This window comes from Protopterus annectens, chromosome 8.part1 (genome assembly GCF_019279795.1).
Source record: "Protopterus annectens isolate FY-2018-M chromosome 8.part1, PAN1.0, whole genome shotgun sequence".
NCBI lineage: Eukaryota > Metazoa > Chordata > Ceratodontiformes > Protopteridae > Protopterus > Protopterus annectens.
In genome coordinates this window covers 129,312,609-129,326,444 of record NC_056742.1, presented here as the reverse complement: position 1 = coordinate 129,326,444, position 13,836 = coordinate 129,312,609, and the positions used below count along the sequence as shown (strand labels likewise).

Here is a 13,836-nt window from a genome sequence, read left to right as displayed (position 1 = left end):
CATCTATGTCCCTCAAGGAAAGGGGCATTTGGTCCTGATCATAGACTCACTCTGTGTATAACAACCATCTAACCAAAGTCAATTAGGGAATGCAGGTATAACATGGCTAACCTTGTAAAAGCCATAGGGCCATTAGCAAAGTAAACTCCTATCAACCTAGGAATTTTAATTGTATGACTCTTATACCACTTCAAGTTAAGAAAGCCACACTGCCTGCAGTCTTAAAAACCTTGTGGGATTTGATGCAGCAGCTGTTCCTAGCAAATCATGGATTACGTTTTAGATCATTGATAAAATGATATATATACATTTCTTGTCCTTAATGGAGACATCTTATTCACAGAATATATCAATCCATCTCTCACTACTCAAGTTGATAATGCTACCAGCCAATAGCTTCAAATTATTTCTGTATATTACTCCAGTTTGTCCCTTGGGAGAAACCTTTATCTAGTTTATGAACTAAGAACTGCTAGACGTAGAACCTGGTTTTAGAAGAGGCAGCAGCACCACATATCAAGCTGCCAACATCCACTGGATAATGAAGTAAGGGTAGCAGGGGAGTTTCAGAAGAATATTTACTTCTGCCTTAGAATAGGCATTATACTAGATCATAGACTTGATAAAGCTCTTCATCATATTTATTAATCATGCTTTGAAATCATTAGCTCTTTCATAAGTGTATAAAATGTTATGCCCTGATTTATCAAAAGCTTTTGTCAGGGTTTAGCATAGACTGATCCTTATGAACTGTAAGAGTTTCCAGCTGGAATCCTACAACTGACTTTGGGTTCATAGTGGCTTAATGCAATGAAAAAACAAGACTGTAGTTCCACAGAGTTCTGTCCTTAATCAATTTTTCTTTTCAGTTTTTGCTGCATTTGATAACATAGTAGAAAAACATCAGACAGTGCCCCAAGGAAATTATACAATCCTTTTATTATTTTCTGCATCTTACCTTGTCTAGATTTTTTTACAGATGTAGACACTCTTCCATTCTTGGAGAATTGTTTGCTGCAAATCACTTCCATTCTTGGAGAAATGTTTGCTACAAATCAATGTGTTCTCACCATATTCAAATAAAATGTTCTGTTTGACAATCTGGCTGTATACAAACACAGGTTAAAATGTTAAAAAGCTTGTGTCCCATGTTTCTTATATTAAAGTGACCTCATATTTCTGATACATAGGTCCTGAAGCCTTGATCAAATGGACACTTGACTGTGTTAAAGGGGGTGTTTTTCTAAATGTTCTATTTATTGAATGCCCTTTTGGTTGAAAGGCAGTTGTCACAATAGGTGAGTGTTTTTTTTTTCTAAGATGTGTGTATGTGTGTGTGTGTGTGTGTGTGTGTGTGTGTGTGTGTGTGTGTGTGTGTGTGTGTGTGTGCATGCGCAAGTGTTTGCAAGTTAGAGCTAAGGTAGGGGGTAAGTAAAGAGATAGCTTTAGAGTCATACCTCTCAACCTCTCAGTGAAAGAAATCTGAACAAGTCACAAATAATGGTGGGACAAAGGCCCAAAAATATGGACAGATTTTAAATATTGCTCCTATAAACTTAAATAGCTGCTAGATTTACAGATCTTGCATCATTATATTTTTCTGAAGGATATGAAGTCTGAAACTCAAATGTCTGTCATTATTTAGTGACTTCAATTCTCAATGATTTGCCAGAAAACCACAAATTTTATGAGTAACAATCCAAAAATAAGAGGCAAAAATCTGGATATTCTGTGATAATCTGGACATATGAGAGGTATGTTTAGAGTGTATGTGTGCGTGGGGGGGGGGGTTAGGGTTACAGTAAGGGAATAGAGCTAGTGTAGTGTGTGTGTGTGTGTGTGTGTGTGTGTGTGTGTGTGTGTGTGTGTGTGTGTGTGTGTGTAGGTTGGGGTTACAGTAAGGGTTAACTAAGGAAACAGAGCTAGTTTAGTGAGTGTATACTGGGGTGTGTTTTTGTCTGAGCCTATCTTGTCTATTGCTAGTTGTATGATTTTTTTTAATGTAAGGTGTAGGCTTAAGGTTAGGAACCACAATATAGACTCACATCCTCATCTTGTAATATTCTTTGCTTAGGTTGTGCCTCCTGTATTTTATAAGACTATGCAGTTAAGTTAATGTCTAAATAGCTTCTGCATTCCATACCTGGCATATTTGTTTTGTTACTATGCAAACTTTTTCTGTTGTACTGATATTATTTTTGTATTTTCTATAGACAGCTCAGTGAAACTACCTTTTCACAAAGTAAAGAAATTCATATGTACAAAAAACTGCACTGGAGATGCATGGTACAGCAAAGTGAATTATATTACACCTTCTAGGCAGTCACTATGTTTTGACAAGCTTTATAGCTTCCTAATCAATACTTCAGAGACAACAGCCATAATTTAGAATAATGTCAGAACTCTTGTATTCTAATTTTCTAGTCAAACCTCTACATTAGAAAAGGAAAAAAGGTTCAATAATATTTGATTTTGAATAAATTCACATATATCAGACAGTTCATTCTAAGGATCTCTTGTATGGTAACCTTTTAACTTGTTCGTTTACTGAAATACTTTGTATCTGCAGTCTACAGTCCATGGAAATTCTTTTTGATCACCCTATGCATAATAAAATGTGATATGAGCAATATGTTCTGCTCACTGTACTCCCTGCTGTCTACAGTTGTTAACAGGAGCTGAAAACCATTTCCAGGATTAACTCTCTTCACTTAAATCAAATGTACTTACATTTCCAGTTTCCCTCTTTTATCCAGATTCCTTCCTTAGTGCTATAACATAAAAGCTTTTAAAATGATTTGATTTAATTGAGTCATATGATTTTAATTATCTATAAATGTCATTGTTTGGGATGTGGAATTTTTAACTTGATAAAGCACTCAGTGTGAAAAGTGTGTAAAGCTCATCTGTTTTATTCTGTACATTAAAAAGTTTAATTGTATATGCTGCCGCCCTGCTTTATTTACAAGATAAGCTTTTTTCATCTATTATGACAGCATGTATGCTCCTGCAGATATTCTCAGTAAGGGGGCACTGCAATGTGAAACAAACTCAGATATTGGCTAAGGCCTGTAGATGTTGCCAAATGTAGTTCAAGCAAGAGAAACAAAACATTATATTCTCACCTTCAGAAATGACAGCAGGTCATTGCCAACCCTAGTTAACATTCTGACTCGCAAGTTTAGTTCTGATCATGAGTTACTGATACCACAAACAATCCCTACCTTGCTGCCAGTGGTCAAATAATTTATGTGAGAAAATACCTGTTAAAATCAAAGTTTCTCAAGGGTCTGGAATAAAAGCTCTCCCATTTTCCTTCTGAAAAATGGCTTACATGACTCGAAGTCCACAGCAGACTTCTACTATTTCTACAACTAGAACAGCTAGACACCACATTACCAAAATTTTCAAGAAACATAAAATTATTTTTGTCTGTGAGGTAAATGAAAAATCTCACCAGTGATTCTTAGAAAAGTAATGTACATCAACAATAAGCAGACAAACTGTGTGAAAAAAGGTTTCACTGGAAAAACTCTCAACTTTCAAGACCATGCCTGCTAAATACGAGGTCTTTCACAGCAAACAGTTCTACTTATACGGCACATGCATTTCAGGTTTATAGCTAGTGAGGGTGCACACCTTTCTTTCCATTTCTATCTTATAGCTTGTTTAGGGCTTTTGCCCCAAGAATGACGTAGCATTGGAAGACAGATTCAGTAGGCCCTCAGACATAAAAAGCTGCAATGCTTCCAATTCTGATGCATATAGGACACTGTGCATCCTTAATGCAGATTACACCATCTTCCGTAACATCTCTCCTCAGCTTTTGATCATTTTCCTCAAAACTTGCAAGGGTCTTACTACAAATGTGAAGGTTCTAGATTACCCTAGTTGGCAAAGCTAGATGTACTAATAAGACTGATACACTCATTACATTCATTAAACGGGCTTTAAACCTGATGGACCATTGGCATACTGTACTTCTAAAACTCTTCCTAGCCTCCATTTCACATTTTTTATTTCATGACTGGTCACTGCCCCTTTTCTAGCCCTCCCCAAGAAGTTTCAAACATTTTCTACATTTCTTTGTTGCTGTCTCACATAAGGCCATCACTACAAAATGTTTCCTTATTTCCTTCCCACTTTTTCCAGCTAAGCTTATCCTCAACTGTCACTTCATACAGAAAGGGTGGGAGGTTGGCATAATGGTTAAGGTGGTTACCTTACATACACAAGGTGCAGGGTTTGATTCTCACATGGGGTTATTGGCTAGGCTTAAATCTGCACATAAGGGCAGTTAGCCTAGTACTAACTTATCAACACCTTATTATAAGTCCAATGGTCTACACTACTTTATTCTAGTTTTCATATTGTGCAAGTGATTAGCTCAGTCTGAATTTGCTCCACTGTGATTGTGACGCACAACTTATACATTGTATATCATAAGATACTTATGGCTATAGTTCATATATTTTACCAGTGTAACTGTGTTTATGTGTTTTCTATCACCAAGAATATGATGCATCACTTTTATTTCCATTTGTATTGCACTTTCCTATGTCTTCATGTAAATGTGATGGTCTCTTCCTAGCTTCATATCGGGTTGCCAAAACCTAGAATAAAATATACGTGTGCATGTATTAAAAAATACATACATATTATACGCAAAGGTGCTCACTGTGGGGATGTTAACACCATCTTTTATGGTAAGGAGTGACGTTAGCACATATGTATTAAATAAATTACAAGCAAGCAGACACCCAATGTTTTTATTCAATGTATTTAAGGTTTGGGGGGGGGGGGGGTTGTCACAGCAAACTATACTTTAAGATTGGGAATTAGCTTGCATAACTGCCATCACAAATGCAATCATCTGACAATAGGCTAGTCCAGTTTTTCTTGAACCTACATACCATGATGTTCAACTACATCTCGGGCATAATCAATGATAAAAAAAAAATCAAGCTTTGAAAATATATAACATATTTTATTTGCAAAACACAAAATTAATATTTTCCTTTTCTTTTTGTTATTTATAAAAATAACTGTCACTATATGTCAGGTTGCAAAGAATCAATTCACAAGGGCAAAAGTATAACAATTCACATTTTCAGCTAAAATTTAGTTACCAAAGATTACAAAAGCCCAGACATATTTTATTATGAACAATATAAAATGAGATTCAACTGTTTCTTCAAATAATACATATTTACAAACATTTTAAGCTAATTTGCCAGGTTGTCTGACAAGTAACAAATAATTTCAGAACAGCTCATATAAAACTGTACAAAACTTACACAAATACAAGCCTTTACAATGGAAGTAGGAATGGTACACATTTAAAGGCTAACTACCTCGGTGTGACAGCTGAATGTGTGACCCCCTTCCTGGAGGGGAAGCTCCAGTGAATGCATTACAATATCTCTGTAAAGCTAGCACGAAAGGCCAAGTGCAACAGTGAGGTAAGATACATGTAAGAAAAGGAAGACCTTTAAAAGGAATTCAAGAAGTCATGTTACTAGTTATAGAAACAGTTCAACTTACTAGTCATAAAGTTAGCCTGAGAACAAAATGATAGGAAAGCTTTCAGGAAATAGACATTTGTTTATCTCCTGTATCATGCAGTAAGCAGCGTCAGTTTCATTAATATTCCCTTTTGTGCTTCTCATACATACGCCCACAATGAATAAATGAAGACTGTGAATTATATTCTCACACAGAGGTAAACAAAGTAATGGTGGACTCCTCTATTTCTAATTATATTTCAAATGCTCCAGTGTACCCTTAGCAATGTCTGTCAAACCTATGTTTTGCAAGGCAGTTTATACTGTTAAATGTCAACCAGCTTTATTCATCTTCCCTGATCAATTTAGTTTGGATAACAGTAGAACTCTTCGGGCTGCATTTACATATTATACAATGAGTAAGTCTACCAATCACTCCAAACAGGCATAATGTGACAGATGCAAACAAATAAAAACAGTAGTGAGCACTTAAAGTCAGTCAATACATACATAGAATCAGTATTTACAAATAAGGCAAACAATATGACCACAGTGGAATTTGAAAAGGAGAACGTTGACATTAGTTCCAAAGCCACTAAACATCTCAATGTTGCATGTGATGCAATACTGTATTTGCAATAGCAGCCCTGCCTCTGTCCAGTTTGCTGACCTGAATAAGTGAAATATAAAAACAGGACCTGCCAGCAGTCGTTCAGTAGCCCACGGAAGAGGATTAGCATTAAACCTGTGTGTCCTGGCTTCTAACTGCTTCTGCTTGCTCCGAGGTTCATCTTCATTTTTTCTCTTACTCTCTCCATTGCCAGATGAAGGGATTGCCATGGTGACATTGAGACTATTAACCTAACTGAGGTCACATAATAAGTAATTCATTTAAGCAGTGCCTTTAATTTATAGTGTGTGTGTGTGTGTGTGTGTGTGTGTGTGCGAGTGTGTGTGCGAGTGTGTGTGCGAGTGTGTGTGCGAGTGTGTGTGTGTGTCTATATATATATATATATATATATATATATATATATATATATATATATATATATATATATATATATATATATATTAGACCCACATACACACATTGTCCCAAAATAACTTAAGCAGTAATCTGATGGTTTTCTCTGAAGAAAGGCCTTTGCGGCATGCCATAAGCACATAAATCATGAAGGATACGGGATATATGATCTTGTTGTCCTTCATCTGATAGCTCCAGGTTTCCACTGCTGTAATTCCTTGCTGCTGTCTCAATGTACTGTCTAACACCAACCTGTTCAATCTGCAAATAAAAAATAATGATTAAAAAAAAGTGTAATAGAAAGATCAAAAATCATAGTCCTAAATAACTAGCAACATTTTTTTTCCTCAACAGCAATGAAACAAAACAGTTAAAGTGTAGACCTGCCAATTCATTATCCGTCTCTCCATAATGGCTGTTAAATTCAAATTCAAGCATTAAAAATAGACAGTGCCTCCAGTGGCCAGTAGGTTTGTTACATTTAGGAAGATGACACTAATGGTCTGGTAGAGACACAAAACTGGTCATTGGTGGCCACTGGTGTAGGTACACCAAACAAAACGTAAAGGTAGGCTCAAAAGTCACAGCATAATGAATGGAATATGATGATTTGACTAATAAAAGGTACATTCTATGCTAGAAACCACTCGTTCCCAGGAAAAGAATGAATGGTCGGAGTCTACAAACAGTGGTTGAAGGTGTGCAGACGATACCACAAAGGATGTTCAGCTTACTATACGGGATGGGTCTGATTGATTTATTCAGGTAATGGGCTCAGGCTTGCCTTTTAACACAAAAACAAAATGTGTTATTTTTTTAAGTGATAAAACATTAAAGAGTCAGCACAATGAGCTGATGAATATGGTTACTATTCTGTTACCATGGAGCAATATAATGAGGTCCTCAATCCTGTGATGACAGCACCATAAAATTACAACTGAGAGCCAACAAGGACAAAATACATTGAATAGTGAACATCCGTACTGGTGCAGACTTAGGAATGAGAGCTGCCATTGGTTCTGCAGGGGGGCAAGTCCAGTAGATTGATACTGTGGACCCTAACACTGCAGTCTAATGGTGCAACTGTCACGAGATCTGTACATCTGCATTTTCTCTGAGAGCTCTAACTTCTGCACACCTCCTAAATGCATTCTGCTTAACAGCCTTTGCCGTTAACTTTGTTGTTGCTATTGCTGACGACTCTTCAAGATCAGTCTGTTCACCCAGCTATCAAATTACTAAGAAAAATCTTTGTCCTGATGTGACCATGTGTACTGTAGAAAAAATTTTGTATCTGACATTGCAACTACATGTGTATTGTATAAAAATGTTTGTGTTGAAGGTATTACATGTGTATTGTATAAAAATGTTTGTGCTGAAGTTATTACATGTGTACTGTATAAAGATGTTTGTGTTGAAGTTATTACGCATGTATTGTATAACAATGTTTGGGCTGAAGTGGTTATTACATGTGTATTACTGACAAATCTGTGCGCTAAAGTTATGACTACTTGATTTAGGGGAAATAAGTGCTACTTTGCTTAGTTCTGTACGATCTCTACAGTGAAGCAGAGCTGTGAGTAAAAAAGGATTTGGGGACCAGTTGACTTATTTGATAAAAATAAATATACTATCAATAAATACCTATAGATTTGTAATTGTAGTTCTTCTGTTCTCATAGGTGTTCTTGCTTTCCACACATTTAGACCATCAGATGCACAGACAGGGACTAATGACAGAGGTGTTTTGATCTACATTATTCAGTAAATATACCTCAAGGTTGGTTAAACAGGATAATACACTGGAGTTCATCCATGTCCAGATAACCATAGAAAAAGAGTCTCTTACCACATCTCAGCAAACTATACATCACCATCTATGTCTCAAGAATCCCACAGCTCTTTCCTAGACCTACTGGAGGCACTCTCCATTCAACCAAGCACTCTATTCATTGGAGACTTTAACTACCCCTCTATAGATTGGGAAACAAACTCTCAAAACTTAACCTATCTCCCCCATCAATAAACTGGTTCTCCAGCTACTTATCCAACAGATATCAAGCAGTAAAATGGAAAAAAGGCAACCTCCTCATTCCTTAACACCCCAACTGGAGTCCCCCAAGGCTCCATATTAGGTCCACTCCTCTTCAACATATTCATAAATGATTTCCACAAGGCAATCCCCTTTTCCAACATCATCCAATATGCAGATGATTCTACCATTATCTGCACTGCCACATCTATCCCAACACTCCTAACGCTAACTCAGGATGCTTTTTCTACCACTGAACAATGGATGAAAACAAATCACCTAGCACTCAATGCCTCTAAAACCAAATTAATGATATTCACCCCCACTAAAGTCAACACTTTTAATACAAAGACATTCTCTATCAACAGTGAAAATAACACTCAGCTAGAAATGGTGACAGAGACAAAATTGCTAGGAGTCCAAATTGATAACCAACTAAAATTCAACTCCCATCTACAAATAAATATCAAAAAAACCCATCAAAAACTAGGGATGCTCTATCGACAAAATCACTATCTTACAACAGCCACTAAAATCACTCTCTCTACTTCCTTCTTAATTCCATCCCTTCTCTACGGAGCTCCACTTCTAACTAATCTACAAACCTCCCTGAAAACACAACTTTCCTCCTGCTACAACAAAATTGCAAAATTCGCTACCAGCCAAAAGTCCTCAACCCACCACTGTTCCTCTCTCCAACAATTAAAATGGCTAGAACTACCCAGTCATCTCACCTATACTCAACTATACCTTGCACATAAGCTTATTCTCAACCCCTCCCTCTGTCCCTCCCTGTCTTCTGTATTTAAAATGCACAGACCTGACAGAATATTAAGGTCTAACAACCAAAATCTATTAGAAGTGTATAAACCAACCCGTCCCCCTGGCAAATACCTTCTATCACATGGCCTAGCTCGACTCTGGAACTCTCTACCTCCATCTATCCGTATCACCTCTAACCATTTTATTTTCAAAAAATCTCTTCACTCACATCTTCTATCTCAGTGGGAATGCTCTTGCTCCCACCCCTCATAACTAATACTGGGTATTTCCTTTCTCCTACTTATACCCTTGATTTCACTCTAACATTTCTCCTAACTCTTATATTATTATTACTATAGTATTTGCAAGAATATACTACACTATACCTCATAAGTGTAGGACTCTTAATATGTAATGACTTCTTAGTTTTAATTGTAAAATCCTGTTTAATCTGCCTCTCATATAAGTTTTAACTCTTGCTGTATTAATTGTAATTGTTTGTTTATTATCTGTATTGTCTACTCACATTTTTTACATTGTCTAAACATGTCTAAGAACCTATTGTAACCTAAAATGTCTGGAGCTTTTCTCCCCAGGACTCCATTGAAAACGGGTTCATCTTGGCCCAATGGACTATCCTGGTAAACCAACTGCAAATAAATAAATAAATAAATAAATAAATACTGCCAACAACTTGGAAGTGTAAAGTTTTCTGGACTTTAACACAAATTTCTTTGATCAGTTAGTGCACACTTCAGAGGTTCAAGCATACTGGACCTTGTTCTTACCAGTATGGGAGAGAGCTACCCCCCCCCCCCATGGTGTCAAGTCCTCACTGGTGAGATCAGATAACAGAGATGTCTCATTTGCAATAAAAAAAAAATCAAACCGGAAAGCCCAGCAAAACCTGTTAAAGTTAGAACTATTCTAAAGGAAACTACATCCAATTATGCTACAGTTTGTCAAAATTCAATGCCACATCCAAACTAGAGTTCACAATAGCCTATGCAGAATTACTGACAGAAACACTTTATGAACATGAAAATTACTGCATAGAGGCTGCTGCACCTACCAGAAGTAAGCACAAAACAAACCACTCATAACAAAAGGAAAAAGCTCATGATTAGAAAGAGCAACTCTCATAACTACAACAGCTCACTAATAAAACTAAACAGGAAACTAAGAGGACTAATTAAATCTAATAAGGCCAATTTCAGGGATCAAGATAGCTTCTCAGGCTAAGGACAATCACAAGCTTTCTACAGCTATGTCTGAAATCTCAAAGGTAACATGCAACAGTGTGCTGAACTAGTGGTAAATGGTACCAGCTTCAATGAGCAGAGTGACATAGCGAATCTGCTTGCCGACAAATTCAGCTCAAACTTTACCCCCCCTCCACCACCCCTTGTGAAATTCTACAAGCATAAACCCCCCAACTATCAGTAGGGAGCAGGTCATAGCAGTGTTCACTTAGGCTGAAACACAGCCTTAGCTGAGCCTCCTAATAGCCTGAAATATGACCTATCAGGACTTGAGCCAGTTTTCAACTATAGCCTCAAAACAGGCTATATACCAAGTGTATTGAGGGTTGCAATGGTCATCTCCCTTCACAAGGGTGGACTATCATCTGACCCCAGAAACTACATACTCATTAGTCTGACTAGTCTATTATACAAGGCCATAGAATGAATCATGGAAATGATCAAACATATTGGCAACCCACAGACAATGGACCCATCCCAGTTCGGTTTTGTCAAAGGAAGGTCGTGCCTACTTAACCCGGTAGACTTCTTTGAGAAGGTAAGCAAGGGAATAAAGAGAAAATGGTGCCTACTGCCTACCTAGACCTTGTTAAGGCATTCCACAGTACCTTACTCATATATTCTGAATAAACTTATTGAACTACGAATAAATCCCTACACAACTCGCTGGATTACCAGCTGGTTCACAGATATGACCTAAGAACTCAGGACTGGTGAGGCCACCTCCACTAACAGGCAGGTCACCAGTGGAGTGAACAGAGCTCTGTGCTGGACCCACTCCTGTTTGGCATCTATTTCTCAGACCAAGGCCAATGTCAATGGCCTCCAGTTTACAAAGTTTGTAGAGAACTGCAAATTATATCATAAATTCCATGACAATAACATCCTGCAAGAAGGTCAGATACAGACACATGACTGATGCCAAGGCCATAGATTAAAATTTAATGCAAAGAAGTGCATTATAGTGCCTTTTGGGAAAACATCTACCCAGACAAATTATTCCATTTATAAAATATTCTTAAGAGTTGACCTGGTAGTTACAGATCTGGGAACATAGTAATCTGGCCTTTTATCAACACGTAGCCAAGGTAGTAAGAAAATAATTTTATGTTGCCCAACTTATAAGTAAGGGTATGACATCCAGGTCCAAGGAAGTTACAGTACCACTCTACTCATCCCTTATCAGACTCATCATTGAGTACAATGCTCCCTTAGGCATGTATCTGACTAGGCATGCAACAGCTAAAATGGACACAGAGGTTCCTCACCAACAGAACTCAGGTATTAACACACTGTCCTCTACAGATCACCTTAGAGTCCTGTCACTATACTCAGTCTCCTACAGGTTGTTGAAAGGAGGTCCCTGCTTGACATATAAAGCATCCTTAGATCCAGCATTGATGGACCTTTTGTACATCTGTAAAATGAGCAGTACCAGGAACACTAGATCCAGGGATTTGAACTTTGCTTGTGACTTAAACAGAACATGCTGGTGAGACAGATATGTGAATCAAAGAATCCCCATGCTCGGGAATATGTTCCCCATCCATGTGAAGCACAGTCCCTCCTTAACCCTATTCAAATGTAAGGTTTTGACCACTGAATGGGGAATTGCAAATTCATCCCCATGCTAACAGTAAACATTCCCTAACTAAACTTGGATGGGTAATCATGAATTCATCTCTCGGCAGACCCCAATGTCTCTTACAGACTGAGGCCAGCAGTAGACATTCCTTAAATAATACACCCCCCACATAACTTTTTAGCAGCTGCCTAACTTATATGCTCTGCCTAACAAAGTATCCCCTTAATTACTGCACACATTACCAGAGATGCAACTGGATTGGGTTAAGTTTCTAGGCTTATAAAAGTCCTGGTGATTATTTGCCTAAGATATACCTATGAACCTATGATCAAATAAAAACAATGTTTGCAGCTTTAGCACTTCACAAAACCAACAATGGATTCAAAATCAGTCTGGCTGCAAGTAAGCACAACTAGTGGAAAATTCCAAAACACAATTGCAGCCCCCACACTTAAAACACCATATACTAAAGTCCGTAAACATTCATGTAATGTCTATCCACTGCATTATATTACGGAAGATATTCAAATCATAAACCTATCAAATCCAGAAATGATCAATAAGTAGGAGCTACAGTATGATTTACGTACAAACAGTAACAAATCATCTTGTCAAAAAGAAATACAGTAGAGAAGTGCTTTCAGAATTTATGTGTGTGAATGTCTCCAAAGTGCAACTCACACCACACAGTTACAGAGCAACATTAAGAGTAAATACACTTCAAAGACTTACACTGCATTTATCTTTACACTGTCACTATGAATGGTTTGCTCCCATTTTACATAATGCTGTCATTTTTACATGATAGGCATTTCAGATTCCAACTTAAGATACACTTCTGAAGAAGTTCATGGCATACAAAAGCACTTACAAGTCACTTTGTTTACTTAATAGTGGTTTATGCTATTTTTCTTTTAAATCACACTTCCTCAACTCTGTTTTGTTCCTGTATCATTGCGAACAACAATGTTTATAGATCAGCGATTCCAGAGCTCATTAAAAATGCATATGACCATAACATACCCCAACGATGATTTTTGAATCCAAGGCAAACTATATTCATTCAGTTGTGCTACACTCTCAAAATTTGGAAGAAAGGGAGGTGCAAAGTGTAACTTTGTCATCTTTCTGCTACGTATCTTCCTACATTTTCCAGACACAGTACTCTTCAAAATGCTTAAGAATTAACACTTCACCTTCTCAAATGCCAAGACTGTTTCAGGAACATTTAGGAAAGATAACACAATCAGCTGATCCCCAAATATCTGGAATTACTCTGAAGATAGTTTTGGCAGAGTCCATCTTTAGCTGGCTTCCGTGGAATACTTGATAAATACAGCCTTTATCAAGGAGGGATGATTTCAATAATTTATGCAGTTCTAGTTCCATTTTCTGTATGCTGAACTGTCTACTAATTGTTTGAATTGTTTTATTTGTTTGGCCCTTAATTTAGTTCATTTGTATATAGTGTTTTGGGGAAAAAAATTAATAAACTTTAAGCATATAACGTAGACAACCCTACTGTCTGAACCTTTCTCCAATCATTTTGAGAGAAGTGAAAACAACATTCTTTTGGTTCAGCCTAGGAAACATTCTTGTACAACTAATAAATTGTTTCAGGTTCAAAATCTCATACAATATGCTGCTCAGAAGGTAGACAGCCAACAT

General features: G+C 37.2%; 1 protein-coding gene across 2 annotated transcripts in view; it reads right to left on the bottom strand.

Annotated features, from left to right (window-relative positions):
• Positions 1 to 6,521: 6,521 nt before the first annotated feature.
• Positions 6,522 to 13,836, bottom strand: part of IRF8 (interferon regulatory factor 8) — a 69,159-nt gene continuing 61,844 nt past the window's right edge. For both annotated transcript variants that reach the window (XM_044081760.1, XM_044081761.1), the window contains one exon: positions 6,522 to 6,789. In XM_044081760.1, coding sequence (XP_043937695.1) covers positions 6,610 to 6,789 — 180 coding nt within the window. In that variant the 3' untranslated portion in view covers positions 6,522 to 6,609. The remainder of the gene's footprint in view (positions 6,790 to 13,836) is intronic.